The sequence below is a fragment of the Danio rerio genome, chromosome 20 (assembly GCF_049306965.1).
Source record: "Danio rerio strain Tuebingen ecotype United States chromosome 20, GRCz12tu, whole genome shotgun sequence".
Classification (NCBI taxonomy): Eukaryota; Metazoa; Chordata; class Actinopteri; order Cypriniformes; family Danionidae; genus Danio; species Danio rerio.
The window spans coordinates 32,089,505-32,114,466 of NC_133195.1; the positions used below are offsets into that span (position 1 = coordinate 32,089,505).

Consider the following 24,962-nt stretch of genomic DNA (forward strand, 5'->3'; position numbering starts at 1 on the left):
TCGACTGTACCTCAATATGGGGATGATCTTCAGGCACATTCACAAATGTTGGCAAGCGTTTGCTGAACCACATAGTGACCTCGCGATTCATGTTGACAGCAAAAGGTTCAAATCCCTCTTGAAGGCCACACATTGTGTAGTACTTAAATGTACTTGCGTCTTTTCCCAGGTTCATACGACCAATTTGGGAAAGACCCAGGCTGCACACTGGGATGAACCCTGAGGGGAGACAAAGGTCAATAATTTTCAAGCTCAAGAGACCACTTAGTTGTTATAGATACAAAGATTATTGCCTATTTATTTACCATCTTCAGTTTCAAAGTCAGCAAAGCAGAGCTCAGAGCCCTTGTTGGTGATCAGGATCTCTCCATTTAGGGTGAATATCATGGATTTGTCCTCCATGTTGATCAAGCAGCCCACCACATCTCCTTTATTCCATGACCTCGCAAAGAAATGACTTCCCATATGCACCCGCCGGCCCTGGGAGAAGTTTTTGGATCAGAACAATAAACAATTGTATTATCCTTAATTGACTAACATGTGATCCTGGACCACAAAACATGGGTATATTTTTAGAAATAGTCAAAAACACATAGTAAGGGTCAAAATATTGCTTTTTCTTTGCATTATTAACAAACATGCATTCCCATCAAACAGAAGATGATATACAGAGTCATTTAAAATGCATTAAATACTTTTAAAATACGGTCCAACTGTACAGTATGTCCTAATTATCTTGTCATAAAGAAACAAAATGAAACAAATAGCAGATCAATGAGGAAGCATCAGATAATCACCCTATGGCCATCAAAGACGAATGACTGGTCATCCATTCCTAGTTCGATATCAGGTCGGCATCCGGGCCGTGCCCAGCCCACCCGCATGTCCCCTCCAGTAATCGCCTCAAACTCAAAATACCACTTTCCTGTCTTCACAGCATACGTCTTCTCCACACGGAAGAGACGGATGGATTCAATGCCCTCCTTTTCTACCTGGTGAGCAGCTGAACACGAAAGATTATTGTCAATCTTTGACCAATTAAAATAAATCAAATTCCTACAAAGATCTTAATAATTGAGCAAAAAACAACAAATTGAAATATATTATATAACGTTGAAGTCAAAAATACTAGCTTAATGAAAAAAATACAGCGAGGCTAATAATTCAGGAGGGCTAATAATTCTGACTTTAACTGTAAATGCACACACAAGATAAAACTCACTCTCTTGATCGGGTGGGTCTATGAAATATCCATATCCAACCAAAGTACGGATGGCCTCCCGAAGACTGTCTCTATTCGATTTCTTTGTTCGTTCATCTAATAAAGCATATGGCACTAAACGCGGATTTCGGCGGTTTTTCAAATCCTTTGAATAAAATGAAAAAGAGATAATTGTATACAGTTTTATTGTTAAAAAAATCATATCTAATGATTAATGAACATGGTTACCTGCTGAATGCCATAGGTCCACCCTTGCTTTATGCGATCTTTAGCCCAAACATTATGAGCATTTTCAGCCAGTTTATCAACTAGAACCTCTTGACCAGGATTCAGTTTTATTTCAGAAAGGTCCAGTGGAGTTGGTTTATAACCATTTGCCATCATATAGCTGTGTGACAAAAAACACAAAAAAATTTCCTTAACACATCTAGTTGTTATACAAACAGTATGTTTTTGTGTTTAATATGTGTGTTGGTTTTACTTTTTTGGCAGTTTCATCTTTTTCAGATCGTCCTCAGCATTTATATTGACCTGTGCAACATGGCAGCCCAAAGCAAGCAGGGTCCTGAAACAGATCAAGTTTAAAAAAACTGAAGAAATGATCAGCAAACGATATTGCAATACTTTATGTTAAAGACAAGCCATGCATCACCAGTTTAATCAAATTAAATTATTCAGTTCAACGCCTCATTAAGCTGGTTATTGCAAAATATCAAAATATGATCAAAATATTTTGATCAAGTCAAAAGGCTAATATGAATTTATAGCCAAAGCCTATCTAAAATATCATTTATTTACCATAAACATTTTAATAATTCTGTCCCAAATGACAAACTTTTACACATGCAATTCTATGTAAAGCAAGATACTGGTAATTAGGGCCATGCGATTAATTAAAACCGAATCGTAATTTGAAACATTGCAATTAAATAATCGCAAGGGGCTGCGATATGAAATATTTTTGTATTATTCGATTTCCCCTGCCCAGAGCAAATGCGTGACTGCCGTCTGTGTGTAATAATCCTACTAGCAATTGAGTAAGCACAATTAAGTGATGAGTGTCTTGCTAAAAAGTCAACTGAAAGTATTGCCAGTACCACTCAATCTAGTAGCAAGCAACAGCAAAGTACAATTTCAGAGTTGTTTCAGCAGTGTTAGCTTGCTAAGTGTTCTGTATTTTTATAATTATTTTTATTTTTTTGTTGTTATAACAAGCTACACTATCTCCTTAATTTGAGTTTAACTTGTTTACAGAAAGGTAAGGTCATTTTATTTGCGTTTACTGTTTGTTATAAAGAAAAATGAGTGTTTCATTTCTAAATATTTAAGTTACTGTAATATATTATCAGTTCTTTTAACTAACAATCACTGCGTTTTAGCAGTAAGTATCTACGATACAGATTATTGAGCTGAAGCTTGACCACAAAATTAAATCGTAAATCAAATCAAAATCGCAATATCTGTCAAAAAAATTGCAATTAAATATTTTCCCCAAATCACACAGCCCTACTGGTAATACTCACTTTAAAGTTTCAGTTGACATTTGCAGGTTATAATTTTTTTCTGTTTCTGGCAGTTTAGAGAAGTCAACAAGACAAGGGTGCTGCCTCTTGTTGTCATCTCGGACCTGAAAAAATATACATTTATTTATACTGATTAATCATATTATATTATATTGGCTATCTATAAGAATATCATGAATTTTCAGCCTAAAGGCATTCTGTGTGAACAGAAGTAAAGAAAAGTGATTTCGAAGGGTTATTTGATTAAAGATTGAGAGTAAAATTAATTTTTACAAAATAAGGATCCATGCACATACTGTATACATTGTTTATGACAAGCACTACTACATATTGTCAAGCCCAAAATTATTCATACCCCAGGGAAATTCGGACTTAAAGTTACTTAAAGAAATATTTTTTTCCACAATGATGCCACTTGAACATAGTCTTATTAACTTCTGAGAGAAGCCTGTGTCATTTTTGGTCAAAAAGCCTGCTGGTTGAATAAAAGTAAATCTTTAAGTCAGAATTTGCCAGGGCTATGAATAATTTCGTGCTTGACTGTGTATAAAAAGAAGAAGAGCGAATTTTGATTTTATACCAACTTTAAATTAAGGGGAGAAATAATGAATCAGCAAGGGAGGTGATATGATTTAAGTCAGACACCGCAAAACTAATACCAATCTCTGACCCGTAAATCTCTTTAGACTGATGTTATGTGGGAGAAGATGGTAAAGCATTTACTGTAGGATTGAATAACGGTGGTGAGATGAAAGTGGCATTGTGCTTGCCAAGCTGCTCTTGTCCTGTAACCCCACACGCTCACAACAATGCTACCTTGAGCCAGCAGAGTCTGATTAAAATCTGATTAATCTGAGAGCAGCTGGGCCTCTGAAATATTTGTTCTTAATGAATGCTAAGATCTGGCCTCAAGAGTAACGGCAGTGCTCAACCATAATTCATTTTTTCTGCCATGGGGCTGGACAGCATGCTGCTCATTAAGATTGTCTTAACTACAGTGATACTGCAAAGCTTTTTCCACTGTGCTCTGCAATTTCTGGAGTTACTCTCCTGCAGCGAACAGCGGAAGGCATAAAACCGGATCTAAGTACTTTTCTTTTGCCATTACTATCTGAGAATGAGATCTGCATGCCCATCTGCTGTGTCGCTTCTTGGGATGCTTAAATATTCATTTAATGCTGAAGCCAAGCATGCTCAATTCAGGTTGACATTTTCAATTATCCTCCTCTGGGTAGTTAAAGGCACACTGCAGAAATTATCTGGATATCTGCTCCTATGTCATACAGAGATGATCTTGTTTCTGATGAAATACTAACGATGCTGTTTAGCATCCCTTACCTTGCCGTACATCCAGCCAAGCTCGATTTTGTTCATGCCCCAGAGCTCATGGATGTTTTCAGCTAACTTGTCCCGCACGTTTTCAAGATGTGGAGGCAGGACAATCTGGATCACAAGACATACAAAATAACAACAAATTTACATTTGAGCAGAGTCAATAAAATAATATTGAAAGAATCGCACAAGAAAGATTAAAGCTCGACGAGGTGGGGAGAAATGCAATCGTAAACTGATTTTCTTTTATTGCCATGTATGATGTCTTTTGGTAAAGTTGCACAATTGGGCCACAATACAGTTTTGTCTCTACATGTTTTTTGGGAGAGTCTCAAAGTTTAGTAGTCGTTGACTTGCATTACAAAAATCACCAAGGACCTCTAATTTAGCTAAAATCTTTGAAGCAATAGTATAGTAAAATTTGTTTGTAAAAATGCATGATCCCATAAAATTAAAATAAAGTTTTTTAGATGTTAGTATCAGTATTCAAAACAGTGATAAAATTCACATTTAGAAGATATAAACAAGATATAAGATATGCACTTGAGCCCAACCACTCTCACTGGCAGAGCGGTGGTACAACAAAATGCCTGCTCATGCATAACCTGAAGCATTTGTGATCTCACTAAGGTTTTTTTGTAGTCCCCAAATTTGTTCACTTTAGGCTTTACTAAGCCAGAGTAACTCTGTAAAAGCCAATGTCTACGTTTGCATTGAACTTTGAGCGTATTACATTCAGAGATGTTGTTTATGTTCACACAGCTACATTACCCACCCTGCGCAGCAGAGGGGCATGGCCAGAGGTGCTGTAATGTTAAAGCAGAGAAAGCTAAAATGCCATCCAAACACTGCTATTTCCATAAAGCTTGTTCTGTTTCTGTATTTGGGCTTCCAAAGGACACAACACAAAGAGAGAAGTGCTTACAAATTAATTTTAATTATGTTCCAGAGAATTATATAAAAAAGATCTAGCGCTAGCATTTGACAAAGGGAACATCTAGAATCTCTCCCAGTTCAGTGCTGGATTCGGTTAAAACTCCTCTAACAGACAAAGCTGTGGATTGTAAGCCACAACCTGCAAGTATTTTTATTTGTTAAAACTGATCAATTGCAGGCACAGTTTCTAGCGTTAACAGTATGTTGTAGAGGGGGCAGTTTTATTTTAGAGATCAGGCGTGAGCTGTGTGCTCTTCATTTCTGTCTTATTCAGGCAGCTACGCTGCTAACAGAGCGCTGCTCTGAGCCTCTGACTGGACTGTTAACACAGCACAAATACGCACTCTTGTAGGGGAGCGACGTGAAGCCAATCCGCAAATCACAGCACATTATGTTAGCGGACCAATCAGTGCCTCTTGAGGGCGGGTCTCGTTTTCATGTTAGCTGTAAGTAAGTTATGTAAAAACATAATATGATTTTCTACAAGTGAAGCATGAGTACACATTGTATTGCATCTTATAAACACAACCAAGCCTTAAAAATACACTCTGGACCACACCTTCAAGTTTGATTGTGTGGGTAAAAAAATCTAAATCTGACTCCACTTCACGTTATGTTGTGGTTCTGTCACTGCTGCTGTTGGTTGCTGTATGATTAGAAAAATATGACAGTTAAAGTAATCAGGATAATTTTGATGTAATATTTTGGGTGTTTTTTGTGTGTTTAGGCAGGTTTTGGACAGCTTTGGGGCTGGAAAAAGTCAGCTATATCTGGCAACACTGGTTTCGACATTACGTCAAACATCAAATAAAAAAGCACATTTCAAAGCACTTCTCAGGACCTTTAAAAATATTTGCCATGTTTGCTGTGTTTGTTTGTAGGGCAGCACAGATTACTGTAATTTGCACATCAATATGGCATTCATGACAATTATTATTTAAAAATAATAATTTCAATAATTTATTTTAAATTAAAATACATTTTCTTGAATCATTTTATTGCATAAAACATTTTATACTGGCCAGCTTAAAGCAGTGTGAGTTCATGTTAAATTAATCTGCTGTTAATCATGCAGCCCCTTGAAATGTGTTTATAAGCATTGAAAGTTACTTTGTTTCTGATCATATCTGACCTGGCTGGTGTCGACAGGAACAGGGATGAAGGAGGCCTGGGACAGAAACTCTGTGGTGCCCAGTAGATCTCTCACTCCCTCCAGGTCTCTTTTATACTCCTTAACAGGCTCCACACGCATCTTTTCTTTGGGAAGCAGGGCTTCATAACATGGTGCATAACCTGCTGGAGGCAGGAACTTAAAGTCTCCATGCCGACCACCCAACAGGAAACGGACCCTTGGGGGCGAAAAAATTAAACAAACTCAAGTTGAATTGGCTAAATAATCATTAATCCAGAAATATCTATGCAGTTGGTGGAGAAGTCAAATGAGTTATAGCCTGTCTGTGTTGACTGAACATAAAGCTACCCAGAAAAAGAAAGGACTCATTTGTCAAAGCACAACAACTGATTTCAGAAATTTATAATTCCAAGAACAGAGAAAAACTATTATACACACACTCAAAACCATTTCTAGAGTCTCACTTCATTAGACCTTAATGTATAGTTAGGACTCACAAATATTAATTTAACTTTGCCTGTATATATTTGTTGACTTGCATTATAGATATCACCAAGGACATAGTTTCAGCTAAAATCTTTAACACTCTTTAAGTTTTGCAGTGTGTACTTTGAAGCATTTAAAAGTATTACTTTTCCAATTAAGTATTCTAAGTAATACAGGGATATCGAAAGAGATATTCAAGCAAAAAGCCTACTTTTTAAAGCATTTTGGTTAAAGCAAAACAATTTATGAGCATGCAGAGCTCGCAATGATCAAACTCTTCATTATTGTGCTTATTCTGACTCATTTAAATGCCTCTGACTGCATTCACACACTAAAGAAATATGTTTGTGAAACATTTGATGCTCTTTAAGCCACACTGAACCAAACAAAACTGAACTTCATCTCTGAAATCTAGACTTTACTAGAAATATGTTAAGCTGCTTTGACACAATCTACATTGTGAAAAGCTTTATATAAATAAACATGAGTTGAATTGAATCTTTACTGACCATTTTTAAAGTACTGATTTGCTCCTGGCTTAATTTGACAACACTAAAATAAATGTAAACATATCCCGTCTAAACACAATATCTCTCATAAGTCTTGGAAACTTTATATTGGAGAAACTCACTTGACCCCAGCAGAGAAACTGACGACGGGAAAGAAGAAGCCATCTACATTGAAGTCTTCAAACATGCCTTGCACGGGCTGACCGTTAATTCGGAAAGACATGCTAGGAGCTCCGAGATCCAGACAGCAGCTCACAACATCGTCTGAATTCAGCAAGTGCTGGTTAATAGAGGCCACGGCCCGCGGGATTCGCCCTGTCAGATGTGGAGAGAATCGCAGATTTGTGTTAATACTACTACTCAGACAATCTATGAAGATAATGAGTTCGATAAAAAACTATGCAAGAAAAGACACTGGTAATGCAGCCTTAAAGGAACAGTCCACTCAAAATGAAAATGTACTCAGCATTTACATACCCTCAAGTTCAGTTTCTTCCTTCTGTTGAACACACAAAAAAAGATGTTTTAAAGAATCTAGGTATCCAGTGGTAACAATGACTTCCATTGTAGGGAAACTAAAAATATTATGGAAGTCAATGGAAACCATTAAAGGAAACCTTCACTTATTTTGGAAATAGGCTCATTTTAGAACTCATCTCTAGTTAAACAGTGGAGTTTAATCATTTTTAAATCCATTCAGCCAATCTCCAGGGGCCTCATGTATCAACGCTGCGTACGCACAAAAACTTTGCGTACGCCAGGTTTCACGCTCAGAATCGCTCACGTTTGGATTTACTAACCATGAACTGAACGTGGGAATGTGCGCAGCTTCACGGCAGCTTTCTGGCTGCCGTACACACATTTTATGTGCGTGTCTGTTTTATTTCCATTGGCGACTCCTAGAGGCAGTTGTGTTAAATTCCTCTCTACAAAGTGTCTGAGCCTTGCAATGGCAGCTGTATGAGATGGGTTCATCTAGCAGGTATATAAGGTTTCCATACCATACAATTGACCAGCTAAACATTAAAGCACAATTTGCAGCAGTCGCCTGTTTTCCCAATGTAATCTGAGCTATCTACTGCGCGCACATTGCTATAAAGACACTGGATTCGATCCGAGTTCATGCTCGAACGTGTCAAAACATGATGACATACGTCTTACGAGGTGCGCCACTGGTACTGCAACATTTTACAAATATAAACCACACTATTTCTTTTTTTAATGCACTCGGTGCGATGTTCAGACCCAACTGTGTTAACCGCATCAGCTAAACTCTCCCACTCTATTTTTTTTCTTTTGTTGTTAATTCCGCAAACTTGCAAATAACACTGATTTTCTCCGGTCTACCTCCGAAAGCAGCACCTCCAATTCACATTCTGTTCAAAGTTTCTCTTCTTGCTTGATTTTGCCATTGCTTTTCCGTTGGGTTTTTCCATTAGCATAGTCATTAGCATATTCATACGGGGGAGGAGGCAGGGAGGGGTTTTGTGCTCGTGCATGTTGCGCTCAGTTTCACGTTCATTGGGATGTACAAAAAAATATGCGTGAGATTCGGCGTACGCAGTGTTTCATACATCTGATTTTTTTTCTGCGTACGCACATTTACAGCTTTGTGCGTATACAATGTTTTGGTAAGATTTCCAAGTCTTCGTACATGAGGCCCCAGGTCTGGCGAGAGCACTTTTTGCTTACCTTAGCATAATCCATTTAATCAGATTAGACCATTAGCATCATATTCAAAAATAAAAAATCCATATCATTTAATCATATTATATCAATAAGTAAAAACGTTTGAGCAAGATGCTAATGGTCTAATCTGATTCAATGATTTATGCTAGGCTATGCTAAAAAAGCTCCAGTCAGACGAAGATTGGCTCAATGGATTAAAAAATGGTAAAACTCAACTGTTTACCTCTAGGGGAGTGGTAAAGTTAGCCTATTCTCAAATAAGTGGAGCGATTCCTTAACTGTTTGGCTACCAAAATTCTTCAAAACATCTTCTTTTGAATTCAACAGAGAAAAGAAATTTACATTGGTTTACAACAAGTGGAGGGAGAGTAAATGATGACAGAAATGTCATATTTGGATGAAATATTCCCTTAAATGTACCTGCCCACAGATGAAGGCCATCAAAACCGTAGGAGTAAAGATCATCTCCAACACCGTTTCCTCCCCAGCCCTCCCCACCGCCGGGATACGGGGCATAGCCTTTAGTGGTGGCCCAGCCAACGCGAAGGTGAGTGGGCTCACTGGTTACAAAGTGGTCTACTTGATCGATGATCAGCTCGAAGTACCATTTCCTATACTGCGCAGAGCCCTCACTCATGCCCAGGAAGATGTTGGGTCTCATACTGTAAATAATTACAGAAAATAATGTGTAATAAAAATGCATTAGTAATTTTAAAATATTACCCACTTGATTGTGTTTTTTTGCATTGACCATGATTGGTTTAGTGAAAAACACTGGTTTCCAAATGAATATTTCTGACAAGTGGTCTAGCACACATATCTACTGAAAATATGAAAGAAGCAAAGATGTAAACGGCTGCATATATATTTTTAAAATTTTGAAGGCAAATAAACAAATGTAAAAGTTGTTAATGCTAAAAACACGAAAATAATGAAATCGATTAAAATAAAATAAAATATTAATTAAATTAAATACAATAAAAGAAAATGTAATTAAATAAAAAATGCAATAAAACAAAATAAAATTTAATTAAATGTAAAAATATTTATAAAATGTAATAAAATTAATTAAAAAAAAATAAAACAAAACAAAACAAAATTAAATTTACTAAAAAATGTAATGAAACAAAATTAAATTAAATTAAATGTAAAAAATGTATAAACTGTAATAAAATTATTAAAACAAAACAAAATAAAACAAAATTAAATTAAAAAACAATAAAACAAAATAAAAAAACAATATAATAAAATTAAATAAAAAAATTGAAATAAAATAAAATTCAATTTAATTTAATTAAATTTTTTAAAATGTAATAATACAAAATAAATGTAATTACTTTAAATACAATAATATAATACTTAAATAAAATAAAATACAATAATAAATTAAAATGAAAAAAAAATTAAAAGTTCACCACAACAAGTTTTCCCTTATATTATTATATTCAACATATATATTTATGATATAAATACCATACAATATTTATATTATCCTTTTGTTTAGTTATTAGTTATTAGTCTTATACATGAAGGATACACTCAAAATATTTTTTGTTTGATATGTGCTATTTTTTGGACTTTTTAAAATCTAAAAATCATAAAAATACTTTTTGATTACAAACTGTAACTTAATCATTGAATACAAATGAATGCAGTCTTGGTGAGTCCGTATGCAGACATCTTTCAAAATCAATCTTACCAACCTCAATGCTTTAAATGCCACTATGTATAGAGGAAAACATAACAAAAAGTGCTGAGTTCACCTTTGGACATCATTGACCAGTCGTGTTTGGAGCAGCAGGTCTCTCCTTGGAAGCAGGTGGTCACAGATGAAATTCTGATTGGCTCTCACAGCTACACCGTTGCAGACACAAAGGGAACAGAGAACATCCAGAATCTGTAAGGGAGAATGGGAAACATTTTAACAATGCGGGTGTTTTATTGCTTTAAACACATTTTTATACGGCACATCTCCCAGCTCAAAAAATTTACAGTCTTGTGCCTGCATATTCTCAAGTGCATACTTAAGAGTGTTTGCTAGTGTAACAAGCTGTGCAGCTCCTAAAACGTATTTTATGAGTTTACATGACCCACATTTTATAAGACAGAGGAATTCTCAAGTCAAGCAGCAAGAGTGTACACCCGCAGAGACACCTGCCCCTTGTTAAAATATCTGACCTTTCATTTGGAGTTACACTGATGTACCATGTCAGAGAGATTTTTTATTTTTTGGCATTCATGTTTTAATTATGTCATGAGACATTCAAAATCAGATAAAGATATTTACAGTAATACACGATAATGGATAATGAAAATGTACAGGGTGCGAAGTATACATTGGCGATGGGTGGGGGGGTCAAGTTTTCCAGTTTAAGTTATCTAAATTATGTAAAGTTGTTAAAGTTATCTAATATTTTAATTATTAATATTTTTAAGATACAGATCAGAGCAAACTATTTTGATTATTTTTTTCGTCAGGGATCAAGTGTTAATTTGACCCCCCCAAACCCCCCTGCAATTCGGACTCTGATAACGTGTCAAAACCAAAATTAAAAGTGTAGCTGTTTTCAACATTGATAATAAACAAAATTCTCCATGCACCTATTCAGCACATCAGAAGGATTTTTGAAGAATCTTGTGACACTGAAAACTTAGTTTCAGTATAAAAAAAATCAACCAAAATATCACAGGCATAAATAATATACAGTATAAATATATTTTTTTTAATTAAGTTTTGTAGTAATATTAGCGGTTTTGTTTTTTTCTAAACAATTTTGTGGTTTGAAATTTTGCTTCATTCATTAACTTTATTTTCTTTTGGCTTAGTCCCTCATTTATCAGTGGTCGCCACAGTGGAATGAATCACTAACTAGCAGCTTTTGTTTAATCCAGTGGATACCCTTCCAGCTGCCCATTCACACATACTCATACACTACGGCCAATTTACTACATCCAATTAACTTATAGCACATGTCTTTGGAAAGTGACGGGGGGACCCAGAGCACACACACGGGGAGAATAGGCAAACTCCACACAGAAATGCCAACTGGCTTAGCCAGGACTCGAAATAAAGACCTTGCTGCAAGGCAACAGTAATAACCACTGAACCACTGCGCTGGTTCGAGCCTTGACTGAGTCAGTTGGCATTTCTGTGTGGAGTTTGCATGTTCTCCCCGTGTTCACATGGGTTTCCTCAGGGTCCTCCGGTTTCCCCCACAAGTCCAAAGACATGCTAAAGGTGAATTGGGTAAGCTAAATTGTAGGTAGTGTATGTGTATGAATGGGAGAGTGTGAGTGTTTCCCACTGATGGGTTGCAGCAGGAAGGCCATCTGTTGAGTAAAACATATATGCTGGATAAGTTGGTGGTTCCTTCCACTGTGGCGACCCCTGATTAATAAAACCGAAAAGAAAATGAATGAATATTTTAACTCAAATGACATTTTACAACAAAATTGTTTTTACAAAAGTTAAAATTTGTACATTTATACTCTATTTATGATCAAATAAAGAAAGAAAAAACTTCAGCCAATCTTATATATGTCAATGTCACTGTCTCTCACCTTCATAATACCAAAAATACAGATTTATTTTACATCTGAGGGTTTAAATATGGAACTGGGGAAAAATGCGTTTTCAGCTTTTTATTCAATATTTATAGTGCTCAGATCTAAACACTTTGACTGGTCAGCAACACCCTTTATATTCTATACTTATTTTCAATCTGTACTGTATGTGTGTGTGCCTGTGTGTGTGTTTATAGAAACAGCAAATGCTGACCTTGTAGTTGCGCCCGTGCTTGTACAGCAGAGAAATAATGGATTTGATGTGAGCCTTCTGGATGATGTTCAGAGATTCTGGACTCTCGTTTAGGATACAGTGAAGCACCTCTAAAATGCCTGTACAGAAGCGCTTTATTAATATTGCATTGCAGTAAACACAAGGAACAATGAACACAATCAGATACCAGGGAGTTGTATAAACAAATGACTATTGATTTTATAATGAAAATGATCAGTGTGCTGCTATGAATGCTGTGTAATACTACTGTGACATGGTGCCACTGTTAAAATCACTGATATGTGCAGATGCTGATGGTGGATTGCTCTGTTTATGGCTGCTTAATGTACAATACCTCTATAATCAGTGCTAATGTATGTGTCCAGGTTGACATATGGTGGTATTTACCTGATGAGGACTCCAATCGCTCAAGTTTGCTGACTAGCCAATCCAGCTTGCGAGAGAACTGTGTGCAGTTGGTCCTGTTGCCTTTGATCAAAGCGGCTAATGGACAAAAATCAATGGCAATAAGCTCAATGTTACAGTGCTTTTCCTACATCCTTTAGGCTAACACCCACAAATCCCTTTCGCTAGCCTTCACACAAGGCTTCCCACCTTAACTAGTCATATCGTGAAATGAATGCACCTCTAGTGTGAGTAAAATACTAAAACGGATTAAGATTATTTTTCCCACAGAGCAATCAATCAAACTCAGCCATGAGCTAAAGGCACTTTGTGGAGAGATCGTCTAAGCTGTTTTGAAGCCCAGGCAGCCTGAAAAGAGATGCTTCCTGAGGCAGCGAGTGCATCCGTATGGAGCCGTTAAAAACTGGCTGTTGTGACCAGACTAATGTATCACCCTACTGTTCTCCAGACAGACCCAGCACGGCCTCTCTCCAGGGTCACCTCAGAGCCAGCTGAATTCAGAGCAGGCCTCGATGGGGGATCTGATAAATGGCGAGCAACTCAAGGTGAACCGAGGCGAGATGTTTAAATTTCAAACAAATTTCGATCTCTAAAGATACAGGTGTATATGAAGTCAAAATAATCCAAAAACAAATACCAGAAAACAACCAGAAATTAAAATTCTTCACTCTCTCTTCACTTGTTTTAAACCTGTTTGAGATCTTTCTTCTGTTGAATACAAAGGAGGATATTCTGAAGAAAATTGTAAACCTGCAACCTTTGATTTCTATAGTATTTGTTTTTTCTACTTTGGAAGTCAATGGTTAGAGGTTTACAGCTTTATTCAAAATATAAAATATTATATATAGCGTATTATATGATATATAGCATATATAAGTACGCCCCACACAAATGTATCTTTTAAATTCATATTTTAATAGGAAACTAAACAATATTATATTTGTGCATATACATTAGTCAGCACTGAAGCCAAATCTGGAGCTTATCTAACAAAATAACTTACGATAACAGTCCAAAAACTACTACACCCAAATTTATGTAATAGAAAAATATAAAATACAAATTTAAAAAAGAGGAAAAATCAAGAGAAGCAAAAAAATAATAATAATGAATTTGGTTGATATTTTTTAGGTTGTAATTTGTTTCCTTTTTTTTTTTTAATTTAATTGTATTCTCTTTTATTTTCTAAAGATGTTTGGTGACTAAAATATTATTTATATAATAATGATGATGATAATAATAATAATAATAATAATAATAATAATAATAAATATTATTATTATTATTATTATTATTATTATTATTATTTATTAGGTTAATCTTAGGTTAGACAATAAAATATACATAATATTGATTCCATATTATTGATACCAAGATATACAAACATAAGGTAAATAAAATTAAGAATATTAAAAAACAAAAAATTAATTAATTAATTATACAAATAAAATTAATAAAAAAAGAAAATTAAAATATAGTTGTCGCCTTAAAAAATGTAAAAAAGAAAAAAAAGAGGCACTAAAATATTATTTGAATAAATGTATCTGTTTAATAAATGTGTTTTGTTTAAATACACCAAATTACATTGCGTATATTCACTGAGAAATGGATAAAAAAATTCATTTTCAAAATGAGGTGTTCTTAATTATACTGGGCACTGTATCTTCTTTTGTGTTCAACAGAATAATGAATTGGTAACACTTTAGTTCTGGTCACAAATCATGCTGTTAACTAAAACATTAATTGGTCATTAGTAGTTACAAATTATTATCATATTCTTATCCCTAATCTTACCCAAAACCTAAACTCAACTTCTACCTTACTAACTATTAGTAAACAGCTAATTAGTAGTTTATTGAGCTAGTAGTAATAGTCAATTAATGGTTTGTTAACATGAATTATGACCTACATAAACCTAAAGAGTTTTTAAAACACTAAAAACTAAACTAAACTGAAATAAATAAAAAATAAAGAATCTTATAAAGGTTTGGAACTACTTGAGGTTGAGTAAATAGTGAGCAAAGTTACATTTGTGGGTGAACTATCCTTTTAAAAATATCTGTAGTTAACCCAATATTTTTCCTTTTCTTTTAACAGCAGTAAAATACTTCTGAAAAACCCAGACTTGTGATATTTTTCAAGTTTTTATGTGTCTTGTGAAAGGCAGTTGTAACAACTAAATGAGATTGCAGAGGTTGTATGGGACATTAAGAACCAGATTTACAGGTCAAATGAGCGTGTGAGAACAGTGCCATAAAAACGATGGGAGTGAAAAGTTCTGTGGGGAAAGATCTCTACTAACATTGCATATTAAAGACACCACAAATTCAGCAGCTCATATCCGTAAGACAGATGCTAGCATAGGGCTACAAACTCTCACAAATTATATAATTTTAACCGTGATTTTCACTTTCTTACGAATTTGATGGAAAAACATCATTTACATAATTCAATAATATATTTAAATAAATTAGCCCAAGAAATTATACACTTTTGTTGGTCCATCATTGCCCAGCTGAAGGGTGTGAATATGGTTAAATTCTTACCCCGACGTTTAAAATCTGCAGTAATTTTAAAAATCCACTTGGCATTTTATCAGATGAAGATGAAGATCAGATGGAATTTTTGGGCTAGCCAACAAAAATGTCAACACTGCAGAACTCTGTACTGTACAAAGTGATTCTGAACCACTTTTTTTTAGATTTGTACATCAAATCCTACATCCACTTGAAAGCTGAACAGATAAGCTTTTATTAATGTATGGTTTGTTAAGATAGGACAATATTTAGCCAATACAACACTGAATCTGAGGGTTCAAAACAATCTAAATACAGAGAAAATCGCCAATAAAGTTGTCAAAATGAGATGTTTAAAAATTACATTACTAATTCAACATAGATTTTTGAAATGTTCATGTAGGAAATGTACAAAATATTCTAACTGAATAGAATCTTTACTTAATACTTAAATGACTTTTGGCATAAAAGAAAAATCTATCATTTTTGACCCACAGATCATTTTTAGACCCAAGATCACATATCTAGAAGTAAAACATCTTCAAGATACAGAAAAAAACTAAAGTTTAGCAAAAAATGAAATCGAGCTTGAATCTAAACTTTTAATATCTAGTACAAGGCCCTCCTTTTCTAACAGTGCATTTGTCCTGCATAAATCAGGCTAAGAGTCAACAACAAGGTGATAAAAGAAAATAGAATTGCAGTTTGACTGCCTCTAATAACTGTCATGTCTCTCCATCATCACCATTGGCAAACAGCTGAAGGTTGTGAACATGTGATTGAATTCTCACCCAGAAGCTCATAGAGAAGGTTAAGGATGTCCTTCCAGGCCTCTCCTGCCTCCTCGCCAGCAAGTTCCTCAAACTCAGCAGCACTGTTGTACACGTTAAGCCGGTCGATGCAGTGAGACAACAGGGTTAGCATTCCCTGCAATAATATTAATAGTAATAGTATAAGTATCTGCCTTTTTCGTTTGCATGTATTTTCAATTAACGGGACGTGAGGGTTGTATTTAACCTCCTCTTTGAAGAGATCTTGGCGCTTGATGAGAGACCGGAGCTGCCTCTGTTTCTCCTCATGCTCCAGCTCTGAGTCTGGCTGCTGGAAGTACACAATGAGGTCGTTCAGGGTCTCCAGCACTTCAGACACAGGCAAAGTCACCTCTGAAGCCTTTTCCCCACTCAAACTATCCAGACCCCTGAGGACAGGAACACACTATTAATATAATCAGCACTTCGATTAATTCAGTAGTGCTCATATGACTCTGGACCACAACACAAAAAAAAGAACAACTCAAAAGATTTTTTTAGAAATCTGAAAGCTAGATAAATAAGCCTTCCATTGATGTTAGGGCATGATAATATTCAGCTGAGAAACAACTATTTGCCATTTTGTAATCTGAGAGCACAAACAAATCAAAATACTAAGAAAATCACCTGTAAAGTTCTCCTAATTAAGTTCTTAGCTATGCATATTTCTAATAAGTTAGGTTTTTAAATATTTCTTGAAGTAGTTTTACAAAATATCTTCATGGGGCATTATCTAATTTTTTTTAAATGGTAATTAAAAACAGATATACCTGTGCAACATTAGACTGGTTTTGTGGTCCAGGTCACATATTTTACCCAGTGTAAATGTTCCCAATATAGTTTTGAAGACATCCAAGAACCTTTTTATATTCACCCAAGGTCAAAAAACTATTGGATTTTCTAATAATATGCATTGCAGCATCACCTCTTTCATCAGTGTCTGAAATGTTTTGTTCAAAGATCTGCTGTGCATCCAAAATCATGTAATTCCTTACATAAAGTATAAGAAAAATAGCATATGAGCCCAGTAGTACAGTAAATGAATCCATATGTAGTAGGCGAGAGGTACCCAGATGACCCACTACTTCCAGTGAGATTCTGAAGTGTGCATCCAATGGACAATTTATTATCATAAGATCAAGCAAGAAATGGGAGTAAAGCAACACAACTGACGTGAGTTGGTCACTTGATAATGACAACATAGTGGAGGAAGTACAACTAAATTCCATTTATACTACTTACATTCGTACTATTCATTTATTCATTTATTTATTCTCCCTTGTCCCTTATTTATCAGGGGTCGCCACAACAAAATGAACCGTCAACAACTCCAGCATATATTTAACGCAGCAGATTCCAGCTGCAACCCAGTACTGGGAAACACAGTCATACTATATAACATACTTTCTAATGGTCATGAAGTTTAAATTCAAATGTAGCACCGACATGAGTAGTGTGCGATTTTGTCATATATTTGGTCAGATGGCCTATTCTGTTTGACACATGCTTACAAAATCTCATCTGAATTTCTTTACTAGAGGCTAAAAATAAGCATTGGTGTGCTATTGCTTGGAAATATGCTTCTTTTGTAGTAGGTTGAATTTGAGGCCAGTGAGAGTGTGCTTGCTGTACCTGATGAACTGAGTGAAGAGGTGGGTGGTATTACGAATGATGCGAGCCGCTCGGGACTCCTCATGCTGGCAGAGCTGCAGAATCAGTCCGTCATCCATATGGCCCTCAGGAGAGAGAAAGGCCTGCACACATAGTCAACATGTACATAAACACTGACTGCAAACAGCTGACGTAGAAACTATTCCTCAACCATATTTTGAGATGTAGATGAAAAAATATCATCATAATGCATACTGAATGTATTACTTTTTCCATTACAAACTACATTAGTTTGAGTAAAAAGCTGTGAAACAAATTATGAATTCAGTGTGTTAAAAAAAACAGAATTTTTTTTTATCATTTAGATTAATTAATCATTTAGAGCAGGGGTCTCCTCCCTTGCAACTGAAGTAAAAAAATTTACGAGATTCGGCCTGCCAAAACATACATTTTTGAACCACAACCTGTTGTGCAGTCGCATATAGTCACTTGTGGTTTCAACACTCCACCTAATCAACATTTAAAGTACTGCATTCAGATTAATTTTACTTTCATTTTCTCTCAGTGTACGATCGAGAGCAACACACATGTGTTTTAATTTTGTAACTGATTTAATGTCTGTAAGTGCTTTATAACAGCTCTAAATTGTAAAACAGCATACATTCTGTATTAAGAAATATGATCTCATCGGAAATAAAGGAAATAAATCTCAATGCATGAAGGTTTTATAAAGTATTTGATAATTACAAATAAGCCATTTTTTCTGCGTTATTAGATTGAAGACCAGAGAAAGATTTATATTATAAGTATATAAGTATCATTTAAATAATTTAGAACTGAAATATGCCTCTCTTGTTAACCTGTAATCCAATCGACCAAAATGTGTCTTATTACCGCGTAAACAGGACAGCATCAGTCATGTTAAATTCACCAATTCCCTCTGTCTCTTCTGTGTAGTCATCATTCTCATGGTAATCTTCATAAACTAGCATACATAAGGTGCGTGAAAGCCTTGGTTAAAAATCCCTGCACTGCAGCACGCAGGGGCGCAATAACGAAAAACAGATTGACTGCATCAAAAAGATGCTCAAATAGCACAATGACAAGAAATAATATAGATAGCGCCACAAAACACATTAAAACAAAAGTAACGACTGTGGGTTAAAAATGTGTTTTAGTATAAATTACAGATATTTGTGTAAAAATGTTAAGCAGTAAAACTAAAAGGTTGTCAAAAAATGAAGAGTGGAATAAAGTAGTGAAACCAGAAAAATCGACTTAAGTACTGTGACGAATTGGAGTACAGCCAATTGGAGTTTAAGACCCCTGATTTAGAGTGCAAAATGACAATTTATGCCAAGTTTTCGAACACATTTATATCCACTTTTCATTTTATAACCTTAAAACTATAAAAATATTTATTTGGAGAAAAAATCCTGATTTACAATCAAAGCAAATGAAATATTTATTTTGATCAAATGAAAATTAGACAACAATTTTGTCTGATATTTAGAAGAAACACTATCAAACCATAATAGAATAGAACAAATGTTAACATTTTACTCTAACACATACCTAATAAACCCAGTGCACAAAAAAAATATAGTTTTCAATTTTATTTTAGTTTAAAGTCTTTCAAGAATTCAGGAATCTTTGTTCAAAAGAAGATCATTTATTTGTAACTAAAACCATTGAAAAAATTGAAAGAGTGTCCTGATTGGTGCCTTCTGTTTTCATACTCATCACTTTTTTACTTTGTTATTTTAGGTAGCCACATTCAGGGTAAAAGAAAAATTAAATTCAATAGATTTTATCTTGCACTTTGCACCTGGTCCTTACAGCAAAGCCTTTGTTTGTCCATCAGTTTTCATAAGCTACAAAAATGAAATAGTGGTTCAATACTTCAGAAGTGAAAATCAAATGAAGTTTCATCAAAGACATGCCTTTGGCTCCATAAGCTGTGCGTAAAGGTGGCATGCTTTCTCTGGCCTTTAGCCCAGACTTAAGCTGCATAGCAGGGCTCTGGAAAGATGTGCAGTCCATGTGAACGTGTAATCCTGACCACTCCCCAAAAACACACTATCACCATGCCTACCTCATTATCACATTTAAACCATGGCCTCATATATCCTTCACTCCACACAGAAGTCCCTGCGGTTAAGCTTGAGCCAACATTAGACCATCCTGTGAGCCCCCATAATCTTTAATGGGATCATAACTTACGCTGAATGATGTCATTAAAGATGTGTGTGTGTCATTCAAAGCGCAAGTCTGACTTGGAGAAGGGTATAGTGACAGTTTCAATCTTTTAAGACAAAGAAAACACACAGATCATCTCTTACCCTTCTCTTCAGGGGTCCCAGGCGAGAAGATTTGGCATCAGGCGCTTGGTAGGACAGCCACAGGCCCGTGGACACATGCATGATGAAGCAGACTGAATCACCGTATTTGATCTCTGCAATACCCATTCCATCAATATCGCGCTTTGGGCCGGACTCAATCTTTTCCTGTGAAGGGAAATTGACAAACTGCATGAGCTGAGTCCTGTCAACGGGTCACTTTGTACAGCAAGAGTAAATAATTTGAAGCTTTATTGAGATAAAATAGTCAGCATGACCTCTCAGAAAACAGCAGAGGATGGCTAATTAATCTCCAAAATACAGTAATAATACACTGAGCATTGGGAATTGGGGACGAGTTTAGAATCTAAACCCTTTACTAGCAGGGCTACAATATGAAATAATAATAATAATAATTCCTTACATTTATATAGAACTTTTCTGTACACTTGACACACTTTAAACAATTTTGGTGTGGATGATGGAGAGGAGCCAATAATGATGTGGGGATGGTTAGGAGGCCGTAATGGACAGAGGCCAGTGGGCAAATTTGGTCAGGGTTAAACCCCTACTCTTTTCTTGAAGGACATGTTGGGCTTTTTAATGAGCACAGTGAGTCAGGACATCACTGATATCCCATCCACCCATCAATATACTGGGACGTTAGGACCCACATAGACCACCGGTTGAGCCCTTCCTGCTGGTCTCACTAACACCACTATCAGCAGCAATCTTGCCTTCCATGTGGTCTCTCTTCCAGGTACTGACCGGGCGCAGCCCTGCTTAGCTTCAGTGGTCGGCCATGTGAGAGTTGCAGAGAGCTAGCTGCTGACTTGAAAGGTGCAATAGCTGTGTGAAAGTCGATGATTCATCTCATTGATTCAATTTTAATCTGTGTCACTGCCTCACTTGGCTTCTTTTGCAGTACAATGTTGATAAGGACAAAGGAACCATTTGCACTTGTGATGGAAATAAAGAAGACCATTTTATTGACAATGTAAAAACCGACATGTGAAGCATTTTATTAAAGTATTTGTGGTTCCCTACACTCATATAGTCACTTTAGGGATCCATTATGTTTCCAACTAAATTCATATATTATTTACATAAATTATATTTAAATATTATGCTCAAGTATATTTGATTATATTCCAAATAAATTCAAATATTATGCTTGCGAAAAATTGAGAACTGAAACCAGAATATTTTTCAGTTTTAAATCTCTCACAATTATTAATTCATCAAAGTAACGGAGAGCATTAAGAATGCTGGTGAATGAGGCCATTTTACTGGGAGATTAAAAACAGAAATATGAATATTATAATAAAAACATTATATATAACTTTATATACCATTAAATATATCAAATAAATGTATGTATTTAACAAAAATAAGTAAATAAAAACATTTTATATTATTATTAAAAATAGAGTTGTAGTTTTATCATAATTATTAGAGCTGTACAATATTATATTTTTCTCCAATAATATGAGTACAGTTTCACAAGATAGATTAAATAGCACTATTAGATTGAGTCTAATCTCATTCAGCAATAGAAATGAAATAATCACAATGCAAAAATGGCTTTTCTTACTTTGACTTGTTTCATTTCTAGTCCAAATATAAAAAAAAAATCAAATTTTTAATTTACAGAAGTAAAAATATTGTGTTGTTTCACCTTCAGAAGAAATAAGGCAAAAATAACAGTATTCCCTTAAAATTATATGCCAGTGGGGTAAGTATAAAAAATAATCTTGTTTTCGCTTTGAAACGTAGACATTTGGACTAGAAATAAGTTAATCATTTAAATAAAACTCTGTATTAATACAGTAATTAAATACAATTGTGTGTCTTCTGGTCAACTATAATTGAAACTCAACATTACAGGTCTTTCGATGTGACTACTGCGAATGTACACAGTGCGAAATCGATGCTAAAATGATATCTGCTGCAGCCCTTATAGTAGCTTTAGGCAAAAAAGTTCTAAACTAAATTCATATATTGCTTGCAAAAGAGCATTTATTCTTTTAACAGATGCAATGTGAAACAATCCCTGAAAAAGCAGGTAACTCTGCCTAACTTGCATTCCTTTAATCTATTTACTACTCAGATCAAACCTTGCTCGGCCGGAAACAGAAGGCAGTTGCAGCGGTGTCCGACTTCTCTCTGTCCAAAAGTATCAGGCCTTGGTCCTCAGTCTGGCCCAGGTAGTGACCAGTGGAGAGATGGCGCAGACGGAACGGCTGACCCCATCTCATGTGGCTCCCGCTCCAACTACAATTCAAGTGAAAAGGCTCCCCTGTGAGTCAGAATTTTTTTTTGTCCACACATTCCATCAAATATGAGATGTGAACCGTTTTAATGCTAAATCGGTCAATGGAGCTTAGCAGAAGAGAAGGAAACCTTTCGATTTTTCTACCCGTCATGGATTAGATGCACTGCTCACTGACCTGATTTTGAACTACTCTTTTGGGCATAATTGGAAAAGACAGATGAGGAACAACAAGTCTTGGGTCATCAAAAATTTACTGCAGTTTTAGCCCAAAGGAGTTGTGTGTGAGTGTGTATGTGTGCACACAAGAAGTTAAGTAAGTGTGTGTTTAATTTCACCTTATCCGAAGAGGCTCCAGTCTCCATAAAGATCTGGCCTTGGACCCTCCTTTACCGGCCTCATAGTTCACCACTCTGTGAAAATAATGAAATTAGCAGACATGCTTTTTCACACAGATTCATATTTTCTGTTACAGTTTTTCTCAGTGGCTTTGGTGCATTTCTCACAACATTATTTACATTTGCACAACAGATAATGCATTTACTAACTCAAAACAATTAGTCATTTGTGCACATCATAATAGCAGTTTCTCATTCCTTCAAACAAAATGCAAATGCTTTTGGACATGCATCAATTGCTTTCATAATCCTCTCTGCTGTTTTATAACACTATAATTTGATTATGTCATGTCAGTCAAAATTAACTAAACTTGTGGTTGCAAGTGAATAGTCATTCCATTTAAAACTAATAGCAGATTTCCGTAGATTTTTAACCCATCATTGATTCTTTTTTTTTCTTGTGTAAATGTGTGTAAATGTATATTCATTCAGTTTTTAAATTAATTACAGTAATGTTATTGACTAAAATGAAAATATTTATATAATATTTTTACAATACAGTTTGTAAAGTAATATTTTCTGTCTTTTAGTAGAAATATTATATGAGAAACTTGCTTTGTTTACCAAATAAAGTGGATCCAATTAGATTTGCATTGTACGCATTAAATAAAAGTTAAAAATGTATTACTTTTTTTGCATATATTAATAGAATAAAATAATTCCGTATGAACCTGCAGATTTTTAACACATCTCTGCGCAGAAATAGCAAAAAATGTCCAAAGATTCCATCTGGCCCCACCGATACCTCACTAAAATGCAGTGATGTCTAACTTTACTGTAGTTTTCAAATGCCTGTGACAGACAGACATACAGATGGTCAAATGGACAACTAGATAGCAAGATAGATAGATAGCTAGACAGATGGATGGACGGACGGACGGACGGACGGACAGACAGACAGACAGACAAACAGATAGATAGATAGATAGATAGATAGATAGATAGATAGATAGATAGATAGATAGATAGATAGATAGATAGATAGATAGATAGATAGATAGATAGATAGATAGATAGATAGATAGATAGATAGATAGATAGATAGATAGATGATAGATAGATAGATAGATAGATAGATAGATAGATAGATAGATAGATAGATAGATAGATAGATAGATAGATAGATAGATAGATAGATAGATAGATAGATAGATAGATAGATAGATAGATAGATAGATAGATAGATAGATAGATAGATAGATAGATAGTAGTAAATGCTATTTTAATATTGATGTTATCAGTTCAAAAACAAAACTAGCTCACTAGAGTTTTAATTATATTATATGAATATGCTACAACTTGGTTGTTTCATTTATGCATACATTTTGTGTCAAGCAATAGATTGTATTCATATTAAAGACATTTGGCTAAAGAAAAGAATAGTTAATAAAGTTCAGAGTTAAGTTCAAACTTTTTTGCAGTTAAGGTTTTAAAATAAAATCCGTTGTTTACTGTGTGTTAAACTATTTTTTCATGTGATCTAAATGATCATGGGATTTCTCAAATTAAGATGGCTACCATTACATTGTTTGTTTGTTATTGACAACAATCAACACTTGAACTAAAACATTTGCCTTTTTCTCAATAAACTGCTTGTCACTTAATCTCCCTGGTGGCTTTTTAAATGTTGAGAGTGTGGGACTTTTCTTCAATCATTTCATGCCTTTTGTTTTTGCAATCATTCTCCGAAAAACTATTATTTATTTTTATTGTTCTACTTATCGCCAATTGACTTCCAAACTATTAGTTATTGGTTACTGATAGATGGACAGATGGACAGCTCACCTCTGTTGCTCTTGGCTTTGCTCGTATCCTGGTATAGTGAGGCTCTCATCGTGCCCGTGAAACAGGCGCATCACTTGTCCACCCAGAAGATATCCTGCAGAGACAAGAGAATAGTGAGATGTTTCCATCAGTTATGCTTGTTAAAAAAAAATATTTTTCCATTGGTAACTAGTGCGTTTTAAGTTATAGGTTGTTTTTA

At 35.0% G+C, this 24,962-nt stretch overlaps 1 protein-coding gene across 7 annotated transcripts in view; it reads right to left on the reverse strand.

Annotated features, from left to right (window-relative positions):
- The window catches only part of ryr3 (ryanodine receptor 3), a 149,116-nt gene that overhangs the window by 79,631 nt on the left and 44,523 nt on the right, over positions 1-24,962 (reverse strand). For all 7 annotated transcript variants that reach the window (XR_012395820.1, XR_012395819.1, XR_012395818.1 and 4 more), the window contains 21 exons: positions 24,764-24,857; positions 22,919-22,993; positions 22,426-22,582; positions 20,312-20,476; positions 17,991-18,112; positions 16,567-16,747; positions 16,341-16,476; positions 13,016-13,111; positions 12,608-12,726; positions 10,593-10,726; positions 9,250-9,491; positions 7,263-7,455; positions 6,146-6,362; positions 4,084-4,188; positions 2,746-2,849; positions 1,704-1,787; positions 1,451-1,610; positions 1,223-1,367; positions 798-1,003; positions 306-480; positions 11-219 (listed from right to left, as the gene is read on the reverse strand). Coding sequence is in view for 4 of the 7 variants with exons in the window: in XM_009294775.5 (XP_009293050.2) it covers positions 11-219; positions 306-480; positions 798-1,003; positions 1,223-1,367; positions 1,451-1,610; positions 1,704-1,787; positions 2,746-2,849; positions 4,084-4,188; positions 6,146-6,362; positions 7,263-7,455; positions 9,250-9,491; positions 10,593-10,726; positions 12,608-12,726; positions 13,016-13,111; positions 16,341-16,476; positions 16,567-16,747; positions 17,991-18,112; positions 20,312-20,476; positions 22,426-22,582; positions 22,919-22,993; positions 24,764-24,857 (3,119 nt within the window). In the remaining 3 variants the exon portion in view is untranslated. The remainder of the gene's footprint in view (positions 1-10; positions 220-305; positions 481-797; positions 1,004-1,222; positions 1,368-1,450; positions 1,611-1,703; positions 1,788-2,745; positions 2,850-4,083; positions 4,189-6,145; positions 6,363-7,262; positions 7,456-9,249; positions 9,492-10,592; positions 10,727-12,607; positions 12,727-13,015; positions 13,112-16,340; positions 16,477-16,566; positions 16,748-17,990; positions 18,113-20,311; positions 20,477-22,425; positions 22,583-22,918; positions 22,994-24,763; positions 24,858-24,962) is intronic.